Consider the following 23821-nt stretch of genomic DNA (forward strand, 5'->3'; position numbering starts at 1 on the left):
TCAGCTGAGTGGCTCCATGGCTGGTCCCAGACAGACTGTGCATCATATTATAATCCTAATTTCTTCTGCAACTGACAATTCAAACAATGTTTTGAAGATAATTTTACCAACTATTGGGAGGGAGAAAATACATTAACATTAATTTTCTACTTGCACTTAACTTCTTAACTTTCATTCTAGCTTTAAATAGCCTGCAATTATTGTAATTTGAGTTCCCAACACATTGTAGTCTATTGATTGCCAGGGCCCATATAAAATCTAAAGTTCAAGACATATATATTTTAATGTTTGAGTTTGTGTACAGCAAATTGCTGAAATAAAATGCAAGGGACTCTGCTTCAACTTTGGTTTGTAACAAGCTTGATCCGGGCACCATTTCTTGGGAGTTAAATGGTTAACGGTGGTAATTTGGCCCGCCATGTCTGCGCGTGCAACTCACCTAAACCCACTCCCCAACCTTTTCCCCTTAGCTCTGCAATTTGTTTTTCGACAGATAATTATCCAATTGTTTTTTGAAAACAATTATTTAATCTACCTCTACCACACACTCGGGCAATACACCCAGATCGATGCAGAAAGTCTGCAGTTTGTCACTGGTGCTTCTTTTGTTTGTAACCTCCATGTATCAGTGTGCTCTGGTTCTTGATCCTTCTGCCAAAGGAACAGTTTCTTCCCATCTACATTTCCCAGACCCCTCATTATTTTGAGCACGGTTATCAAAAATCCTTTAAATTTCTTCTCCAAGGATAACAACCTCAGCCTTTCCCATTCTATGGATGTAACTGAAGTCCCTCATCCCTCAAAATATTTTCATGAATCTTTCCTGCATCCTCTCTAATATCTTTACATCTTTCCTAAAGCATGGTGCATAGGTTTATCATAACTGTACCTGCTTTGTACTCTACACCCCTTTCTACAAAAGCCCAGGAACCCATATGCTTTACTAACTGCCTTCTCAACCTGTTCTTCCACTTCCAATAATCTGTCAATGCAAAAAGCTAGGTCTCTATGTTCCTGCCTTCCCCCATTGGAATTGTCATCTTATATTGGCCTCTCCACGGTTTTCCTGCCAAAATGAATCACTTCACAATTCCTTGCATTAAACTCCATCTGCCATTTTTCTACCCAACCCACCAGCCTGTCTACATACTTTCGAAGCTATCACTGTCGTCCTCACAATTCACAATACTTTCATCCAATTCCCAATTTAACTAAGTCCAGTCTATTCTCACCCTGATGAAGTTGGCCCTTACCAAATTAGTTATTTTGGCTCTGGATTTTGCCCTTTTCTATTATCAACCAAAACCTATGATCACTGTCCCTGAAAATGTTCCCCAACTAACACTTGATCCACCTTGTACCCTAGAACCAGATTCAGCAATGCCTCATTCACTGTTGGACTGAAAACATACTGATGAAGAAAATTCTCCTGAGGATACTCTAGAAACTTGTCCTGCTCTCCTTTAAATTATTATTGTTCCAATCTATATTAGGATAAATCAAGTCCCCCATTATAACTCCTGGATAATTCTTGCACCTCTCCAATTTCCCACAACTGTGCTTTCCTATATCTTTCCCATTATTAATTGGCCACTAGTTGGTCTTTTTTGAAAATTATTTCAGAAATTTGCACCCAGAATGCAGCTGCTGTTATTAACATGTTCAGACACCATCTAGCAGGTTAATTCTTGGGGAAACATTCTGAATAAATTAAAGCCAGGCACTCTCTCGCAATTGCTCTGCAAACAACTTTTCATATGTTATTATTAAGCTTTGTTCGTTTTATAAAAAGCAGCTGGCTCGATTTGCACGAATGTTCTAGAGGAAACCAACATCCCAGAATATCACCTATGGTTTGAGGTTACAGCTGCAAATATTATTCAATCAAATGTTTTTTTTTTGTTTTAAATTATTGGTTCACTGCCACTCAATTGTTAAATTATAAATTTACTTTAACAGATTGCCAATGACGAGTGATATTTTGTGGGGAGGGCATGAGGCAAAAATTGGATATAAACAATAACTTAAATCCACTGAAAAATATTTTCAGTGATTATGTACATAACTACACACCTGATGGTTGAGGCGCCAACTGTGCAGTTGATGGTCGAGGCGCCAACTGTGCAGCTGACGGCTGAGGCGCCAACTGTGCAGCTGACGGCTGAGGCGCCAACTGTGCAGCTGACGGCTGAGGCGCCAACTGTGCAGCTGACGGCTGAGGCGCCAACTGTGCAGCTGATCTCTTCCTTGGTGTCGTAGCAGGCTGAATCGTTAGAATGCTTGAAGATGGAGTTGGTTGGCCAGCCTTTGGCCTTTGGCGAGGTGCTATTGAAGTCTCTGTAGTAGGTACTGGGTCTGTAAGCCTATGGGAGGTTCATATAAACAGTACATTTATAAGTACACATCAAGTTAAAAAAGTTTGCAATATTTATGATTCTCAAAAAGTGGAACATCAAAGTTTAGGAACATGGGAATTGGGAGAAGTAGGCAATTCAGCCCTTCGAGCCTGTTCCGCCATTCAATCAGATCATGGGTGATGGCCTCAAAGCCAGCTCCCTACCTGTTCCCCATACCCCTTTAACACGTTTTTTAAAAAAATCAGAAATATATCTGTTTCCCTCTTGAAACAATTTAATGATTCAGACTCCACCGCACTATGGGGCAGCGAGTTCCACAAATTCACCACCCTCTACGAGTAGTCCCTCCTCATCTCAGTTTTAAATCTACCGCCTTCTCAACTGTGGTTCTAGATTGCTCCCCAAGGGGGAACATTTGGTCTACATTTATTTTATCAATCCCTTTTAGTATTTTATATACCTCAATCAGATCCTCTCTTATCCTTTTAACTCCAGCGAATATAAGCCCAAACTGTTTAATCTCTCCTCATACATCAACCCCTTCATCCCCGGAATCAATCTGGTGAACCTCCTCTGAACAGCTTCCATTGCCACCACATCCTTCCTCAAATAAAGGAGAGCAAAACCGGACACAATACTCCAGATATGGTCTCACCAACACCCTATACAATTGCAACAATACTTCTCTACTTTTATACTCCAGTCGTTTTGCAATAAACGCTAATATTCCATTTGCCTTTCTTATTACATTTTGTACCTGCATACAGGCTTTCTGCGATTCATGAACAAAGACTCCCAGATCCCTCTGCCCAGACCCATTTTGAATCTGCTTTCCATTTAGACAATACTTTGCCGGACTAAGTTTTCGGCCAAAAGATAACCTCACACTTATCCACATTAAACTCCATCTGCCAAATTTAGGCTCCATCTCCTAGCCGATCGATACCCATCTGTAAAATGTGTACCCTAAGTGTGCCCGAATAGACGCCGGAGTGTGGCGACTATGGGATTTTCACAGTAACTTCATTGCAGTGTTAATGAAAGTCTACTTGTGACACTAATAAAGATTATCACTGGATTATAAACAGTTGAAGTCTGAGGACTGAACCCTGCGGCACCCAAGAACAAAGAACAATGCAGCACAGGAACAGGCCCTTCGGTCCTCCAAGCCTGTACCAGTCATGATTCTAACCTTGGTCAAAACCCTCAGCGCTTCCTTGTGCCGTATCCCTCTATACCCATCCTATCCTTGTATTTGTCAAGATTCCTTTTGAACGTTGTTAATGTATCCACTTCTACAACCTCCCCTGGCAACGCGTTCCAGGCACTCACCACCATGTAAAAAACCTGCATCACACATCTCCTCTAAACGTTGCCCCACGGACCTTAAACCTATGCCCCCTGGTGACCGACCCCTCCACTCTGGAAAAGGGTGCCTGCCCATCCACTCTATCCATTCCCCTCAATCTTGTATACCTCTATCATGTCACCCCTCAGCCTCCATCTTTCTAATGAAAACAGTCCGAGTCTATTCAGCCTCTCCGCATAGCTAACACCCTGCAGAACATCTTGGTAAACCTCCTCTGCACCCTCGCCAAAGCCTCCACATTCTTCTGGTAGTGGCAACCAGAATTGTATGCAATATTCCAAATGCGGCCATACCAAGGTTCTTTACAACTGCAGCATGACATGCCAGTTTTCTTTATAATCGATGCCCCGTCCAATGAAGGCAGCATTCCGTAAGCTTTCTTGACTACCTTGTCCACTTGTGTTACCACATTCAAAGATCTGTGGATCTGTAGCCCCAGATCTCTCTGACTTTCTATATTCCTGAGAGATTTGCCATTTACGGTATATTTCCCCTCTAGTTAAACCTCTATGTTAGACCCTACTAGTTACAGTTCGCCAGGCAGAGAAGGACCTATTTAATCCCTCTGCTATCTGTCAGTCAGCAATTCTCAAGCCAATCTAGTATTCTACCCCCAATCCCCTGCGATCTCAACTTTTTTATCAATCTTTACGGCACCTTGTCAAACGCCTAGATATACCACATCCACAGATTCCCCATTATCCACCTTGCTGGCTACGTCCTCAAAGAACTCAAGCAAGTTTGTCAAGCATGACCTACCCTTCATAAAACCATGTTGACCATGCTTTGTCGTTCCAAATGTTCAGTCATCTCCTCCTTTATGATTGATTCCAGCAACTTCCCCAACACAGAGGTGAAGCTAACCGGCCTATAGTTTCCTACTTATTGCCTCACTCCTTTTTGAATAGGGGAGTTACATCAGTGTGTTTCCAATCCACGAGGACCTTTCCAGAATCCAGGGAATTTTGAAATATCATAACCAATGCATCCACCATCTCTGCTGCCACCTCCTTTAATACCCTAGGGTGCAGACCATCAGGTCCCGGAGACATATCTGTCTTTAGTCCCATTAGCTTGTTCAACACCTTCTCCTCTACAGTAACTGACAGTTCTTGGATTTTTTTAAATTATCCTCTACCGTGAAGACGGAGGCAAAATATTGTTTCAGTGCCTCCACCATCGCCGTGTTCCCCATCATTACCTCACCATAAAGTTTGGAATATAGCTTGAAACATCGATGATTGACAGCTCTTGGACCATATCAAAGCCAGTTAAGTGCTCTCACTTCCTCTTTTGTCCTCTGCAGAAGGCACTTTGATGTGGTCGAACAGTTGTCAATCATAGTTAGACGTTTATAAACATTGCAGTTAGTTTCACTGCTGGCTAATTGAAATCCACTCAAGCGTGAAGGGACGTGAGACTAAATAATCCAGAAAGCTGGCTGCGCATGAAAGCTGTCAATCACAGCCTAGTAACATGAATTTTACATTGATATAATTGAAAGTATTGATGATCAAAGATCTGAGGGGGTTTAAACCCAGCTGTGGTTTTCTCCATCTAGGAATTTACAGGTGCAGCTTCCTCTGCCTGAGCCAGCAAGTGTATTGCCCAGGTGAGTTTTACGGCAGTGATTGTTTTTCACCGTCTGTCTGGACTGCTCTCCAGCTTCCAAGCAGGGATCTCTGGAATGGGGGACCCAGCCACTGGACCTCGCTATTAGACCGCCTGCTCAAAATGGTGGCCCGATAGTATTCCCTTGTGAATCCTGCTATGAAATTCCAGGGGATAGGGAGGCGCTTCTGGATTTGTGCTCCTAGTGGAGTGTGCAAATCAATGGCGATCCATCTCCAGCAGGAGAACAGTCTCCCAAATGGAGAATTCCGGTCAAATATAACTATATGATGAAATGACCAGTCTACCTTGCTCTTAGTTGAGACTTTTTAGCAGCAACTTCACTAGTTTTTATTGGTACTGGCATTTTCACTGGAATTGAGGCATTCTGGAAAACAAGAACACATCTTCAATTGTTCCTTCTCAAAAAAAAAAAGATAATATACAGAACACGGAGGTAAAAGTTAAACTGTCTCAACAGGAAAACAATCGAGTTTGGTGAAATGTAGGGTAAGCAAAATGTCCAGATCCCAAGTTTTTCCCTTTCTCCAAAGTCAGCTGCAAAGATTCATGCATTTGAAACACTTCACTCTCAAAGTCGGTATAGTTGCTCTAATTTTTATGCAAATCCAACATCCGGATTACCTAGTGAATGTGCTTCACTAACCATCTGCGGCCTTATTGACTGAGCTACAAAAAGGAATCCTACAACATGATGGTCAGCATGTGCACAGTGAAACAAAATAAAAGAACAAATATTTACTGAAATTACAATGTACAGTACAAGTACAACAGGATTCAGAGTACGAGTTACTCACTTTGTTCATGACCTAGATAACGGACTTGCAACTTTTACACTATCCACATTCATTAGCACGCATGACCTTCAATCTAGATAATCTGGACACCATCTACGCTGACCAGTCAAAATTGATCTATACAAACTTATTCCCATCAAATAATTATTTAGAACATAGAACTGTACAGCACAGTACAGGCCCTTCGGCCCACGATGTTGTGCCGAACTAGTCTGAAACCAAGATCAAATCAACCTATTCTTTGTGGTTATTAATGAAACCAAGAAATATACTTACACTGATATTCTTAACTGGACACACCCGCTTTGACAGCTTAAATGTAAAGAATGAAACTTGATAAATATCAGGTCTCTTGTCTGGGTCTGCCTCCAGCATATACCCTGCAAAAAGAGAACAGTTTATTAGTTTACGCACATGAAAATTTAGGCAAAGTAGCAAAAGAAAAACCTGGAAAGGAATCAGAAGAGCTGTATACTTACTCATTAAGCAATGCATTTCATTGGAATACCTAGAATTATCTGGAATTGTAAAACTTCCATCACAAATGGCGACTTGGCTTTCTCCAAATGGTAACGTAAAGAAGCATAGTTTGTAAAGTAAACAGCCAAGGGCCTAAAGAGATATTTTAAAAAAAACCAAGAGCTTATCCAGAGGGAAACTGTTCAGAAACTTTATTACACACAGGCAGCTTAAACTAATTCCAAGAAATCAAGTGCGCGATACAAAGAGCATATAGGAACCACACAGCCCTCTTGCATATGTTCCTAGAAAGAGATAAATCCTTACATACCCATATGTCAGCTTTAGTAGTAATAGACTTTCCACTGTAAAGGTTTATCATTTCAGGAGCTCTGTATGATAGCGTTGTATACCTGAAAATCAGAGCAAAATTTCATTATTTAAGTAAAATGAGCATCACCTGGTAAAGAGAACTGCTTTCCCCTGTTTGTTGGCATTTTGATGCCTTTGTGGCAGGTTCATTTGGGTTTTTATTTGAAGTTTGTAGCCAGACCAATAGCATGATGCGAAATGTGGCCAAGTAAAGAAATATTCGGACTCGAGCTAAAAAGCAGAAATGTGTGCAATGATGGAAACCACAGGTGTCCAGACACAAGACCAACCATGGTGAACCACAAGGAAGGTCATATGCAAGGGATAGCAACTTTATAGCAAAAAGGAGGAAGGGACATTAGAATCAGACAGCTGCAGACCCCGAGAAACAGGGTCACATGTCCTTTGTGTTTGCAGAGGGCTGTTAAAGTGGGAAACTGCATAGGGAACATGAAACAGAGGTGTCCTGTTTACCAGACTTCTGGAAGAACGACCTCAACCACGTCATCAAACATTCGAAAAGACTAAAGGAATTGTATAAAAGGTACAGAAGACCGAAGCCTCAGGAGGGACAACCCTGGAGCGAAAACCCTAGGAACAACCATTACAGAGGACAAACCCAAGTCAGGCATGCCGAGACCTGTGAAGTAACATCGGAGAAGAGCCTGGCCAGCTGTTCTGCTAGGGTGATACTGGAGTTCAATTTGTGAGTGGAGTAACGTTTATTAGTATAATCGAGTTAAAGAGTCTATGTGGCATTTAATGTGGAATCTGAAACGAAAGAGAAAATGCTGGAAAATCTCAGCAGGTCTGGCAGCATCTGTAGGGAGAGAAAAGAGCTGCTGAGATTTTCCAACATTTTCTCTTTTGTTTCAGATTCCAGCATCTGCAGTAATTTGCTTGAATACAGGACAATGTGGCAAACCGGGTTAAAAGTTAGCTTAGTAACAGGAAACAACGGGTAATGGTTGATGGCCGCCCTTGCAATTGGAAAGTTGTGTCAAGTGGTGTTCCACAGGGCTCGGTGTTGGGACCCTTACTGTTTGTGTTATGTATTAATGGTTTGGACGTGCACGAGGGGAGCACGATTGGGAAACTTACTGACAACACAAAGACTGGCCGAGTGGTGGACAGTGTCGAGGATAGCTATAATCTTGTAAAGAAAACAAGATACTCTCCTTCATTGGCAGAGGTAGAATATAAAAGTAAGGATAGAATGTTGGCATAGTATAAAACACTGGTGAGGCCACAACTGGAGTATTGTGTGCAGTTCTGGTCACCACTTCACAGGAAGGACGCAATTGCTCTGGAGAGAGTGCAGAGGAGGTTTACAAGAATGTTGCCAGGGCTGGAAAAATGTAGCTACGAGGAGAGGTTGGACAAGTTGGGTAATTTTTCTTGGAACAAAAGAGGGATGACTTATTTGAGGTGTACAATATGAGGGGAAGAGATAGAGTGGACAGGATAAAATTGTTTCCCTTGGTGGAAAATTCTAGAACCAGGAAACACAAATTCAAGATAAGTGGCAGAAAGTGTAGAGGGGACATGAGGAAGAGCTTTTTTTAAAGCAGAGGGTAGTGGGAGTGTGAAATCGCTGACGAGTTGATGGTGGAGGCAGAGACCCTAAACCTTTTTAAAAAGTACCTGATTTGTACCTCAAGTGCTGCAGGATACAGGGCTATCTATGGACCAGTTGCTGGAAAGTGGGATTAGAAACGGCACCGAGGTGTCAGCGGACTGGCGTGGACAAGATGGGCCAAATGCCCTTCCTTCCAAGCTGTAAGTGTTCTATGATTTTAAGGATTTGACAACAGAAATTAGTATTTCAAAATCAAGCCATCAAAGGAAATTATTTTCAGTGGCAGAGTAGCCAAGTTTGCCATTTACATTGTATTTCTTCTGAAAACATCAAGTAATATAGATGTGTCATCATGCTACAAGCTATGGAAATGCACTGTTCAACAACTGCAACAAATAGTTCAAGAATCTGAAGTGACATTTTTAAAAATGGCAAAGCTAACATGCATTAAAAGTAGTCAAACTTTGACCAGTTAACCATTATCAGGTATGCACAGGGTGCTGTAAAAAAAAGGTTTCTATTTTGCAGATAGTGCCTTTTTGACTTGAACTTAACAGATACAGGATTTTTAAAATATGAAAGACGTACCTTTTTATTTCTTCCTCAACTGCACCAACACCTTCAGTCTGAGGATATATAAATCTGTTTGTTGCACTTCCAAAATCACAGAGGACATAACTACCATTATCATGAAGAAGAAGATTTTCCACCTAGTACAGAACAGAAAGAGTAATGAATAAAAAATGTTGTACTTGCAGGAAATTTTACAAAGAACAAAGAAAAGTACAGCACAGGAACAGGTCCTTCGGCCCTCCAAGCCTGCCCTTCTAAACTACAATCTTCTACACTTCCGAGGTCCGTATCCCTCTATTCCAATCCTATTCATGTATTTGTCAAGATGCCCCTTAAACGTTACTATCGTCCCTGCTTCCACCACCTCCTTCGGCAGCGAGTTCCAGGCACCCACTATCCTATGCGTAAAATACTTGCCTCGTACATCTCCTCTAAACCTTGCCCCTCGCACCTTAAACCTATGCCCCCTAGTAATTGACCCCTCTACCCTAGGAAAAAGTCTCTGACTATCCACTCGGTCTATGCCCCTCATAATTTTGTATCCCTCTATCAGGTCGCCCCTCGAACCTCCTTCATTCCAGTGAGAACAAACCAAGTTTATTCAACCTCTCCTCGTAGCTAATGCCCTCCATACCAGGCAACATCCTGGTAAATCTCTTCTGCACCCTCTCTAAAGCCTCCACATCCTTCTGGTAGTATGGCAAATAGAATTGAACACTATACTCCAAGTGTGGCCTAACTAAGGTTCTATACAACTGCAACATGACTTGCCAATTTTTATAATCAATGCCCCGGCCAATGAAGGCAAGCATGCCGTATGCCTTCTTGACTACCTTCTCCACCTGTGTTGCCCCTTTCAGTGACCTGTGGACCTGTACTCCTAGATCTCTTTGACTTTCAATACTCTTGAGGGTTCTACCATTCACTGTATATTCCTTACCCGAATTAGACCTTCCAAAATGCAATACCTCACATTTGTCCGGATTAAACTCCATCTGCCATCTCGCTGCCCATGTCTCCAAACGATCTAAATCTTGTTGTATCCTCTGACAGTCCTCATCGCTATCCGCAATTCCACCAACCTTTGTGTCATCTGCAAACTTACTAATCAGACCAGTTACATTTTCCTCCAAATCATTTATATATACTACAAAGAGCAAAGGTCCCAGCACTGATCCCTGCGGAACACCACTAGTCACAGCCCTCCAATCAGAAAAGCACCCTTCCATTGCTACTCTCTACCTTCTATGACCTAGACAGTTCTGTATCCATCTTGCCTCTGATCCCATGTGACTTCACCTTTTGTACCAGTCTGCCATGAGGGACCATGTCAAAGGCCTTACTGAAGTCCATATAGACAACATCCACTGCCCTATCTGCATCAATCATCTTTAGTTTGATATTTCTCAAATAATTCTTACCTTAAGGTCTCTGTGAATAATTGGAGGTTTGCACTGATGTAGCCTAGCCACTGCTTCACAAGTATCACAGAATATTTGCAGCACCTCAGTTTCATTAAATCCAGAATGCAATCGTTGGTTCATCAAGTTGACCACCTGACCACCTGAGAACACAGAAAAATCTGATGCATTAAAGTGCACTTTCGATTTATCAATTCAAATTCAACACTACTAGTTCACTAAATGACCACTCAAAATACTGGTCTCTACAGTGCAAAGTCTTAACATTTCAATTTCTATTAATATCTCTTGGATTTATTCAAGATTTTTAAGGGTGAGCAGGAAGACAAAGGAAACTGGCAACTACAGTTCATGCTTAACAGAATAGCAAGAATTTTTCCAGCACCATAACCGAAAGTAGGTCAGGGAGAAGGTGAAAATATGAAAGGCACAGTACCAATAGGGATGAAAAGGAGAATGAGCAAAGTTAACATACTTTTTTCCCCCCAGAAAATATTTTATTGAGGCATTTATAATTTTAACAATTTCACACATCAAAATTCAAAGAATGCAACAATATAACCAACAACCCCACCCCCGGGCACAGACCCCAGCCAAAATGGCTTACACAACCTCCCCTCCGTTGGGTCTCCACTCCTTACTAATCTCGCCCATGTCTCCCCCTCCCCCCCCGCTAACAGCTTAATTATTCTCGAAGAAGTCGATGAACGGCCGCCACATCCGAGCAAACCCCTGCAACGAACCCCTCAAGGCGAATTTACTTTTCTCTCTGAGAAATCCCGCTGTCGTTAACCCATACCCCCGACTTCAGGGGGTTCCGTGTCCCTCCATCCTAGTAGGATCAGTCTCCGGGCCACCAGGGAGACAAAGGCCTGGATGTCGGTCTCCTTCATCCCATGGGCTCCCGGGTCTTCCAACACACCAAAGATCGCCATCTCTGGACTCGGAAGCACCCTCACTTTTAAGACCTCTGACAGCAGAGTTAATACACTTAAGTATTCATTAGCGATTACTGTTACTATTATCCTACATTGACATACATATTCGCCAGTTTCAACAACCAATGTAGACAAGTCTACACGTGAACAAAATCCTGGGAACAAACGTTTTCTATGCCAGGGCATAAGGCAGGCGAGATGTGCTGACAACAGTCATGAAGGAGCCACTCAATTTGAAATATATTACTAAATTAAAGGCAAATAATGATTCAAGAGAGATAAATTATAGCCAAGTAAATGGCCCGTTGGTCTTTTTTCAGTATCTGTTAGACTACTGGTGGAACTGATCAGGAGGAAATCTGCTTAACAAGGCTATAAAATAGTCAATATAGCCAGGGAAAGGGAACATCTTGCATGATAAACCACTTCAGCTACTTCTTTGGGACAATGACATCCCAATGGTGGAAAATCACTTGATGCGGCTTAAGTTTCCCAAAACCCTTCAATAGATGTACTCATCAAAATGCTGCTACCAATGCTAAAAGTGGTTAAAACTCATGATCCAAAAGGATGTGGGCTCAGAATTAGCTGCAGAAAATATAATGATACTTTGTTAATTGGTTGAAAAGGGAATTGATCAGAGTGCTCAACAAATCAGGCCTGGGGAATTGATGGTTTCCAGTGACTTAGATTCAGAAACCTGAAGGAAAGACAAATTTAGAGGTGATATTAAATTTGGGAGACAGTAGTCACACAAATCTGGCAGAGAGACCGGTATGAAATAAGGTTGGATGAAATCTGTCCCAGGGAAATGAGTGGCAGATTAAATTTAATACAGAAGGGGCAGGACAGTGGCACAGTGGTTTGCACTGCTGCCTCACGGCACCGAGGTCCCAGGTTCGATCCCAGCTCTGGGTCAATGTCCATGTGGAGTTTGCACATTCTCCCTATGTTTGTGGGGTTTCACCCCCACAACCCAAAGATGTGCAGGGTACTGATGCCTCATGTGTTTTGTAGTTGGAAGCCCCCCCTCTGGTGTTCTGTCTGGTGATTGGTTGTGTTCTGTCCTGTATGTTGATTGGCTCACCTGGGTGTCTGTCACTGCCTGCTTTTACCTCATGATGTGCATGGGTGCATATTATGACAGGTTCTGCCATTCCCCACAACCCAAAGATGTGCAGGGTAGGTGGATTGGCCACGCTAAACTGCCCCTTAATTGGAAAAAATGAATTGGGCACTCTAAATTTAAAACAAAATGGAAAAGAAAATGAATACAGACAACTGCAAGATATTACATACTGGAATTAAACATGAACAGTGAAGGAATATCAAAAAAGGTGCAATGGCATGTGATCTAGGACTGGATTAGATACTTTGATACTTAATGCCAAATTAGTGGAGCAGCAGCAAACCATCACTAGATCATTTGATACAAAATGGACACGGTCAACATAAAACTACACAGCACCCTGATGATAATCATCATCCTATCATAGATTATCATAGAATTTACAGTGCAGAAAGAGGCCATTTGGCCCATCGAGTCTGCGCCGGCTCTTGGAAAGAGCACCCTACCCAAGGTCAACACCTCCACCCTATCCCCATAACCCAGTAACCCCACCCAACACGAAGGGCAATTTTGGACACTACGGGCAATTTATCATGGCCAACCCACCTAACTTGCACATCTTTGGACTGTGGGAGGAAACCGGAGCACACGGAGGAAACCCACGCACACACGGGGAGAACGTGCAGACTCCGCACAGACAGCGACCCAAGCCGGAACCTGGGACCCTGAAGCTGTGAAGCAATTGTGCTATTCACAATGCTACCCGTGCTGCCCATAGCACCTATAGCACGGTCTTCAGATTTAGTCAGACAACTAGGAGGCATATGAAACATGCAGTCACAACACCGATCCCTTCTGGTACAGCGATCATTGCTGCCCAAGAATAGAATGAACAGAGATTACATTATATCAAGCAGCACAAATGTTAAATGGCATTAATAAGTAAATGGCAATGTATTACATCCAGGATAGCAGGCCATGGCTTATTCCAGGGGGTGAAGCCAACAATTTTGCTACAGAAACAAAATAATCTGAAAATGTGGCATCAGCTCTAGCTCCAAATCTAAAAAAGTGTTCAAATTCTTTTGCAAGAACAAATAATGCAATCTTTGAACGACGGAAGATTCAGTTTACTCAAAACTTGATAGTCAACCCAGAGATTTCCACCTGAACAGCAGAATAATATAACAAGTACTTAACACTTCTTTCCTTACAAAATAGCATACTTAACCTTGAGCAAGGCCAGAGGACAGAGAGTGCAGGGCAGGTTAAACGTAAACATGACAGATTGCAAAATATGGGATCACTGGATGATGATTACAGCCTTAACACTGACCATTGGCCAATGAATGGAGACCAGCAGTCTCACGTTTCCCACAAAACAAATCAGATCATTTTTTTAAAAAAGGCTTGGACAAACTCCTCTCAATTTAAAAATAAATTATAGGCAGAGTGAAAGATGGCCTTTTGTATAATGAACAAGATGTACCTGGTTAAGTACCCAATGACTTGGTGATATTTGCATAATTATTCAAGGCATTTTTCTATCTTCCAGATAACTACAAATTTAGCCTATAAATTCCATGATGGGTTCAACTGGATATTTTAGATTGACCATAATATTTGTTATTTATAATTTTTCATGCACAATCAAGGTTTCACTTATTTCATTAGAACCGAGGCATCGTTTAGTCAGAACTGAGGCACTTGCATTTGTGGTTGGTCTGAATATTACGTTGCATACGATCGGAAACAGCAGCAGGAGCATTCAACACATTGTTTCCTATTCCATTCTTTTTGAAAAATTATGCATTAAGAACTTCACGATTTGATGGTGGACTTCAATGTCGTGCAATCTTAAGAGGTTTTCTGCTTTCCCTGAAGTTAAGGGAACTATCAAGGGTCCTCTTATGAAATTAAACCAAATAATGGGCAAGAGTTAGAAGTACTAATATTTTGAAGTAGTCGGCAGAGGGAGATATGCTTCTAGTTAATGTGGAATCATACTCTGATGCAAACAGATTCTGAACACACCAAGACTGGAGCATTCTCAGAATTGTAATTACATGTGCACATAAGGAAAAAACAAGACAAGACCTTAGGATCCCTCCATCGTTCAATACCATCATGGTTGATTTATTTTTTTTTTTGCTTCAACTCCACTTTCCCCACTCACTAAGGATTTCTTGAGTGATCAAACATTTGTTTATCTCGGCCTTAAATTTGCTTGCCTTAAATATGCTCAATGTATAGATGGTCTCATCTTCAACCAAAGCTCAGAACAAAAATTAATACCAAGCTTTTTGACAGGGTGGAGCCTCCAAGTAACATCATTTATTGAAGGTATACAAAGGCACAAAAGACATGATTATGGGCAAGTTACTGTGAAATGTAATTTTTATATCTTCATGCTATAAATACTCAGTATCCACATTAATAATTTCAACTATGGAAAAGTGGCTTCGGAATTAAAAAAGAAATGAGATTTGAAACTTTCATATTAATAGGTCTTAGGCTTATTGCATTTTCAACTATGAAATTTTCAGCATGTTATGCAATGCACAACATGATCGACTGGAAATGCCACTAGTGTGTTGTTTGTATATTTAGTAGATGGATGCATCTGGGCAGCGGTTCAAGAAAACAGCTCACCTTCTCACGGGCAATTAAGGATGGATAATAAATGCTGGCCTAGCCAGTGACGCCCACATCCCTTGAAGGAATAAAAAAATTAGAGCAATTATGTAGATAAATAATCATAACAAACCTCTGCAGTATTCCATTAGAATAAGGACCTCCCATACATCACTGGCATTTATTGAGGTAACACTGGAGTCCAGGTAGTTGACAATATTTTTATGCCCAGACAGGTCCTTCTGTTTACAAAGAAAAGCGAGATACTTTAGCAACTTCTGTGAAAGTAAATATTGACACATTGAAAACTTTTCATTCATTTAATTCAAAACATGAAATAAAACATAAGTTCCAAAACACAGATTCTGTTAACATTGAAAAGTAGCATATATGGTCAAATAACCCTTTTTTAATGGGTTCCGTCATTTAGTTACATCCAAATTGGGGATCTGCACTGATCATTCCATATTTTCAGTGGCTTATTTTAGTTGGCAACATTTTTATAACAGTTTAAAATCCTTCCGGAATGTGACATGTCTGATTTTTCCCTGCCCGATTGAGAATTCAATACCAAACCATTTCAAAATTCACACGAAAACCCAGAGACGGTTATTCAGGTTTTCCCCTGGTTTTTAATAGAAAATAATTGTGCAACCAAATTATGGTAACATATCAATCTTTAACTTAACTTTCAGCATAATGTGTAAAGTGAAGTTGCAAGGAACAATAAATTGACATCTAAACCTCTTGTATCAAGTATAAAGCTCCCAGCCATCTAATGTGCAGAATACATCTAAAGGTTAATGTGAGCTTTGCCAGAGTTTGCACCCTTTACCAAAGCTTCAATTATTATTGCTGTTAGAGTTTTGTGACATCCAACCGCATACCCCTTTATCAATACACATTGAATAGCCCTACTCATCAAGTCGGATATTAGACTAATGACAGGGTGGTATGTCGTGCAATACAAATGTATCCTGCTGCTAAACAGTTTGCTGACTTGAACCTTATCAAAAGTGTAACATCTGTAAGGAAACATACCCTCAGATTATAGAATTTACTTGCTGTTTGATGAGGGATGCTTACAGATTGTAAAGAGCATGTAAGTTTCCAGCTCAAAATTTCCAGTCTGCAAAACAAGGCTAACACAACTTGAACATAAAATAGGTCTTAACAGCGGTTTAACAGCAGCACGAGTACACTCAACATGCCAATTTTCTCCTTAAATGAATAGTTGGTTTCCAATCCTACCGATTTTTTGTTGGCAATCATTTGTACAAAGCAAAGTCCTCAAACATAGTAAATCAAAATTCACCCTGCAGCGCAAAAAAACTCAGCCAATTGCCTTACAGCAAAATAAATTCCAAGATTTTTTTTTTTTTAATTCATTCTTGGAACGTGGGTGACGTTGGCCAGGCCAGCATTTATTGCCCATCCCTAATTTCTTGAAAAGGTAGTGGTGAGCTGCCTTCTTTAAGCATTGTAGCCCATGGGGTATAGGTACACCCAGAGTGCTGTTAGAGAGGGGTTCCAAGGTTTTGACCCAGCAACAGTGAAGGAACGGCAATATATTCCCAAGTCAGGGTGGTGAGTGGCTGGGAGGGGAGGGGAATTTGCAGTGCTGGTGCTCCCATGTGTCTGCTGTCCATGGTAGTGGTCGCAGGTTTGGAAGGTGCTGTCTAACGAGCCTTGGGAAGAGTTGCTCTAGTGCATCCTATAGAAAGAACATACATACTGCTGCCACTGTGCGGTGGTGGAGGACATGAAGGTTTGTGGATGGTGTGCCAATTATGTAGGCAGCTTTGTCCTTGATGGTATCGAGCTTCTTGAGTATTGTTGGAGCTGCACTCATCCAGGCAGGTGGAGAGGTATTCCATCACATGTGCCTTGTAGATGGTGGATCGGCTTTGCGAGTCAGGTGAGTTACTCGCCACAAGATCCGAGCTTCTCACCTGCTCCTGTAGCCACAGTATTTATATGGCAAGTCCAGTTTAATTTCTGGTCAACAGTCGCCCCCACGATGTTGATAGTTGGGGATTCAGCAATACCATTGGGTAATGTTTAGTGTAATGTTTAGTGTATGATTATGCATCTTCTTATTTAAATCCATTGCTGAGGCTATCAGCAAGTGCTGTGACATCATTAGTTGTCACCTTTGTATATTCGAATTTAACTGCAGTTAGTTCTAATTCTATTATTTAAAAATAAATTTAGAGTACGCAATTCTTTTTTCAATTAAGGGACAATTTAGCGTGGCCAATCCAGCTACCTTGCACATCATTTTGGTATGTGGGGGTGAGATCCACGCAGACATGGGGAGAATGTCGACACGGACAATGACCCAGGGCCTGGATCAAACCCCAGTCCTCAGTGCCATGAGACAGCAGTTCTAATGCCATGAGACAGCAGTTCTAATTCTATTCAGTAGTTATTTCGATGCTTAACCAGCTACTCCCGTTTTGAGTCCATACGGTAACTTAGACTTTGTTTTTTTTATATATTAAAGATTAACTTATAAAGTATTTGACTACCTTTTTGTGGTGAAGTTACCACATTAATGTTGGGGTTCTTAAATCTTTGGAACCCAAATGTCTAGTTTGGATGTCATTATTCGGCCCTGATAATCCAGAATTATAGAAATTGCTGTAGAATGTTTTCTTTGTCTTTTTCTTGCCCAAGCAAATTCACCATATTGAACCAATGGATCTAACAACCAACATAGACATAGACCAGTACAGCACAGTACAGGCCCTTCAGCCCACGATGTTGTGCCGACCATTTATCCTAATCTAAGATCAACCCAACCTACACCCCTTCAATTTACTGCTATCCATCTGATGCATAACCTGGAATTATATACCTAAAATTTAGATGGTTAGGGGGGAGTTTAAATTGAGATGTTTAAGATGATACAGGGATTCAATAAGATGGATGCAGAAAAAATAATTTCCTCCGGTGGGGGAAAATCTAAAACAAGGGGCAATAATCTTAAAACCAAAGCTAAGCCATTCAGAGGGCGGCATGGTAGCACAGTGGTTAACACAGTTGCATCACAGCTCCAGGGCCCCAGGTTCCATTCCCGGCTTGGGTCACTGTCTGTGCGGGTCTGCACGTTCTCCGTGGGTTTCCTCCAGGTGCTCCGGTTTCCTCCCACAGTCCAAAGATGTGCAGGTTTGGTGGATTGGCCATGCTAAATTGCCCTTAGATGTCCAAAAATATTAGGTTGGGCTATGGCGATAGGGTGGAGGTAAGGGCTTAATTAGGGTGCTTGTTCCACAAACTGGTGCAGACTCGATGAGTTGAATGGTCTCCTTCTGCACTGTAAATTCTAGGATTCTATGAAGTCAGGTTCTACTTTTTCACAAAAAGGGTAGTAGGAATCAGAGTCTCTATTCCCCCAAAAGGTTATTATGCTCAGTTAAATGAAATATTGAACTGATTGATGGATCTTTGGTAAGGACATCATACTACATGGAGTATAAGCGGGGGATAAATGGAGTTGAGATAGGGATTGTCCATGATCGAATTAAGTTCAGGAGTGGAATGGTTGATTTAAAAAAAAAAAAAAAAAAAAATTGTCCTATAATCTGATTGTGAATGCCGCATTTTAAAAGTATCTGATCAACACCTGCTAAGCAGTCAAAACACAAAGCCCATTGTGCAGCAGCATTTGCTATTTCAAAGATTTCCATATTGTTTTAACCAACCGAAAGCTTTTCAGAACTGAATCTGATCATGAAATGTCAGTTTCTCTCCTGTGCATAACAATACCACCACACAGACCATAGGATGAACAAAAAAAAACATGAATAGTCACAGATCTGGAACATTAACTTAGCAGATCTGGCATCATCTGTGGAGAGCAAGTATTTCCTGCATATTCTATTTGCATTATAGCAAGAAAGTCATCCCTAGAAACATCTCCAATTTAGAACTGCCCTGTTAAACTAGAAGAATTAAAATATTTGTGCCAAAAGGTGAATTCAACACCCCATGTGAAGGCTATTTTAACAATCTGCACGTCAAATATTTGAACTTCTACAACTATGGAGTCTTATTCTACTGGACTCAATCACCCAAAAATAACATCTCATACACATCAGGGAGAGATGAGAGTGAAATATACTCCAAACAGCCAAAACATTGCTTGGAGATTATAACAACCAAAAACTCTGCACACCACAAGCAAAGTATAATGGAGATGTGAGAAGAGGCTTATCATCGACTATGAAGAACTCTTCTCATGATGCTTGCTAGTCTCGGTCTTTACTCCACTTGGCCAATTAAGTTGAACAGTTTTGGCAATGGTGCAAGCTCTTGGATTGTGTCCAAAGCTGTGCAATTTGTGCACAGCCATGTCATATTGGTGTCAACTGCAGGCTTGCAAAGATGGGTATTCCCAGATATTCCAGTTGGCTAAAGCATTTTCCCTACACTGAAGAGCTGAAACACCCACAGATGAAACATTAATTAAGATATGAGCATGCAATAAGAGCATGAAACTCCAGAGAATCAAAGGCCCAGTCTACTCAATGTCTCCTTAAAGGACAGCCCTCTTCTCATCCCAGGAATCAATCTAGAGAACGTTGATCATGCCCCCTACGGACTCTTCTTCATTGGGTGAAGGCCTATATTATTCACAGTACTTCAGGTGTAATTGCCCCAGGGTCCTACATAATTGTAGCAAGAGTTCATTATTCTTACTCCAAACCCATGTTCCAGTTGCCTAATTGATTGCTCGCTGTACCTACCATTGCTGTAACTTTGCAATTAATGTAAAAAGATTACCCACATTATTTCCATTTGCTAACTTCCTGACAAATCACTTAACCCTTTTGCAGTCTTTAGATCCTCATTTTAGTTCACATTCCCACCTAACCTTTCAGTCAGCAGTCTTGGATAAATTACATTGTTCTCTCATCCTAGTCATCAAAATAGATTGCAAATAGTTGAGGTGCGAAATCTTTGCATCACTCCATTAGTTACAGCTCGCTATTTCAAAAATGATCCATTTATGTTCTGTCCATAAACCAATCCTTAATCCAAGCTAATAGGCAGGACTTATTGAGCAATCCACCACTGCAGTGGGAGGAGGCCCTCTATGAATTGCTAGGTCATCCTTTGCCAAATTCTAAAACTCTTCCAAATCTGTGGTTTACGAATAAAGATCACAGGCCTGAAACACAAACTCTGTTTCCCTCTACAGTGTCCGGCTTACTGAGGATTTCCCCCATTTTCTGCTCATCTCAAGTTTACTATGCTCTTTGGCAACTTTGTAGGCTTCTTCTTTTAATCCAATACTATCCTGCTCTAGTTCATCCCCGTCGGATCAGCATATTTTCACCTATGCCATTTTCTCACAAAATAACAGCAGAAATCTCCATCTCCCATTTTTTCCTTCCGGTCTCCCTTCCTATGACCCATCTCTTACCTTAGAACCCATGCGTCACTCGAGTCTTTACTTTTTCAAGTTTAAGTCTGATTTTCTTCAACCACCCTTTTTTATTTACTATAGGTATTCAGTTGACTTTCTCTAAGCGCATAGTGCATATTGCTTCAAAACAACCACATCCTCATTTCGAAGCAAGACCTCATGTACACCCGTGCCAATTTCCCACAAAAGCTCAACACATGCTTCACAGCTCAACATATACAAGACATCTGGCTCACTTTGACAGTTTATAGCAAACTAACCTAATGCATTAGTGGTTTATCAAAAAAACCGAAAGTTCAGGTCATAGTTGTTACAGTTGTGATGAATATAGAAGACAGCAACTGTCGACACAATGGCAATGCTCAACAAGGTTATAAGAAAAAGGTGACTGAGTTATAGAATCATAGAATTTACAGTGCAGAAGGAGGCCATTCAGCCCATCGAGTCTGCACCGGCCCTTATCCTGTAGTGCTGTGTATGGATATGCAAGTTTCAACTCTCCTTCATTTTCACACTGTTAGATTTGGTAATCATGCTAAAGGTGAAATGCTCCAATACAGATAATTTAAAAAAAAAAAAAGAGATTGGAGATGATTCAGTCCAAGTTTTATACTTTCCCATTTATTAGCTTATCCGCAAATGCATTCTTCAACGCACGAGTGCCCATTCATCTTGATTTTGTCATAGTACATTAAATAAAATTACTTGACAAAACAATGAAATGCAACCATGCAGTGTTACAACAAAAAAAAATCAGACATACACAAGTACTGAAAAACACATCCACAGCACTTTTAACATACAGAAACATCCCAAAGTGCTTCACAAAGGGGAGTGGGACTGATAGGAAGAGAAGGAAACGTGAATTCCAAGAAGAAGTTAAAACAATTAGAAGGGCTACGTAAAGATTTGAGGCGGCATCAGAAGGTGGAGAGCATAGTATCAAATTAGACAGGAATTAGAAAAAGTAATTTCACAGCACCACACATTTGAAAGGTTTGAAAAGAGTGGAGCAGAAGTGCCGTAGTACAGATCAAGCTGGGTGTAGGGCTGGAGGAATTTGCAATTCTGCCTACGGTAAGCTTATTAATAGAGTCTACCTACAACCTAACTAATCAATGTTAACACCTTTCCTTTCATTAAGGCCACCCTGCTCAACAAGATGATTGCTATTCTGCAGTGTGGCTATCATTTCGAAGTTCTCAGGTGAGCCGCTTTCCTGCCTAATAAAAAATCTAATATTCTCTCAGACAGCTCATTAGAATGCGGACAGTGCAGAAATGGTCATTCAGCCCCTGGGGTCCGCATTAACCCTCCAAAAGAGCACTCTACCAAGGACCACTCCCCCGCCCTATCCCAGCACACTGATCTTGGCCAATCCATCTAGCTTGCACATCTTTGGACTGCGGGAGGAAATCAGGGCCCCCGGAGGAAACCCATGCAGACACTGGGAGAACGTACAATCCCCACACAGTTGCCCAAAGCCAAAATCAAACCCAGGTCCCTGTCTTTGAGAGGCAGCAGTGCTAACCACTGTGCCACCATTTCTCAAGTTGCTCTTGATCAGGTTTTGCCGATCCAGCTGTGTGCGCTGATTTTTCCCACCTGCACAAATGCCTGCACCATACTGCACTGACTACCTGCCCCACAAAAGTGCTGTTGAGTTGAACTTTTGTTCTCTTGCTTCTCCAGATGCTTCAATACACTCAGCCAAACAGCCTCCTCCACCAACTTTCCTCAATGGTAGTATCTTCTTATTTCCCCTCTAACCTGTCAAAGTACCTGGCACTATTCCTGAAATATCTTACTCAGATCTGAATGGTCAAATGTGGCCTGTCCCAAGGTTTCCATGTTTGGCCTGTTTCTATCCGTTGCCTACACAACTTGCCGTATTAAAATATCCCCGCCCAGTGAAATCTGACTTTTAGAAAACTTAATAACCCTAGTTGAAGTCTCTTTCAATAAATTTTCAGAGAGACAAACAAACTTTCAATCAACTGAAGTATTGCAAAATGTTTAATCTACAATGGGACTGAAGGAAGGAACATTTTCTCTACTCAAAAGAGGTGTTGCAGCTTCTAGGTCAGGCAACCAATAGCAACTATAACCATTTCTCATTTTCAGCAAGAATATCAACAAATTTTACTTTGCAGTTATGCCAAATGGCTCTTCCAGACCTTAATTAAATTGTGATTTTAATGAAAAAAAAAAGTGTATTTCTGCAATCTCACCTAGCACATGTTTTTAATTTTCTTAATTTGCTATTTCTGTCTCTGGCTTTAGTTCCTCTTAGTTCAGTTTCTGACTCGTTTCCGTAAACAATGATGTTCCTTGTTCCAGGCAGTCAACAAGAACAGCGGAGGAACAGCTCATGGTGAATAGTGGGTTGGGAAATATTTATTTTACTGCACAGATGAAAGAGTAGATGTTATTATATTGAAAGGTATTTAGTAAATCACATTCTTCTTTATTCTGCTTTTGGTCTCTCCCTACCCATCTGACACAATTAAACATTCCCTTTTCTGCACCTCGAGCCATCATGTGCAGGCTTTGCTTTTAAAATTAATTTTTGCAGTAGACTAACCAAGATCATGTAAATCTGTTCACTCTCTATTAATTTTCCAGCTACCAAAGGCACCCAGTGAACTTCTTCAATGTTGAAATTAGGAAAACTTCCAATAAAAAGTTTCAATGTTTCAACTGGAGCTGACCTCCAGCAAAAGAAAACAAACAGAAGCAGGTTGCTGCTTTAATCAGAAATTAGCTATATGGTGACCGTAATTTTTCTTACCATAATGGCTATTTCTTGCTTGCAGACTTGGAGGTCGTGTTCACTGTTTACATACATTCGTTTCAGAGCACATCTTACACCACTGAGTGTCTTGGCTAAAAATACTATTGCAAATCCACCTAAACAAATGAAAAAGAACATGGTTAGAAACAGTACAGATAATTAAATTGTGTTTTTATTTTGCAGACACATTGTAGTTTTGAATTTTACTATATTCCCACCATGTTGTCATGTCATTAATAAATACGAAAGACCCTTTTTAAATATTCATATTGCATCTTTTAACTTGCGTGCTAGAACTATACCTAATTAACGATCTATATTAACCATGGCAATTATGTATCAAGACCCAAGCAACAAAATTAATAATTGATCCGGCACAATAAATCTCACTTA

General features: G+C 40.9%; 1 protein-coding gene across 13 annotated transcripts in view; it reads right to left on the minus strand.

Moving 5' to 3' along the window:
- The window catches only part of LOC140403631 (AP2-associated protein kinase 1-like), a 56409-nt gene extending 32866 nt beyond the window's left edge, over positions 1–23543 (minus strand). For 12 of the 13 annotated variants that reach the window (XM_072491771.1, XM_072491772.1, XM_072491769.1 and 9 more), the window contains exons 1-9: positions 23426–23540; positions 15334–15442; positions 10560–10702; positions 9154–9275; positions 6946–7027; positions 6635–6767; positions 6432–6535; positions 5646–5725; positions 2074–2363 (exon numbers count right to left, since the gene is read on the minus strand). In XM_072491771.1, the coding sequence (XP_072347872.1) occupies positions 2074–2363; positions 5646–5725; positions 6432–6535; positions 6635–6767; positions 6946–7027; positions 9154–9275; positions 10560–10702; positions 15334–15442; positions 23426–23482 (1120 nt within the window). In that variant the 5' untranslated portion in view covers positions 23483–23540. Of the gene's footprint in view, positions 1–2073; positions 2364–5645; positions 5726–6431; positions 6536–6634; positions 6768–6945; positions 7028–9153; positions 9276–10559; positions 10703–15333; positions 15443–22865; positions 23040–23425 lie in introns of all 13 variants that reach the window. The other variant, XM_072491770.1, reaches the window with a different exon arrangement.
- Positions 23544–23821: the final 278 nt, after the last annotated feature.

The sequence above is a fragment of the Scyliorhinus torazame genome, chromosome 28, assembly GCF_047496885.1.
Source record: "Scyliorhinus torazame isolate Kashiwa2021f chromosome 28, sScyTor2.1, whole genome shotgun sequence".
In the NCBI taxonomy this organism is placed as follows: Eukaryota; Metazoa; Chordata; class Chondrichthyes; order Carcharhiniformes; family Scyliorhinidae; genus Scyliorhinus; species Scyliorhinus torazame.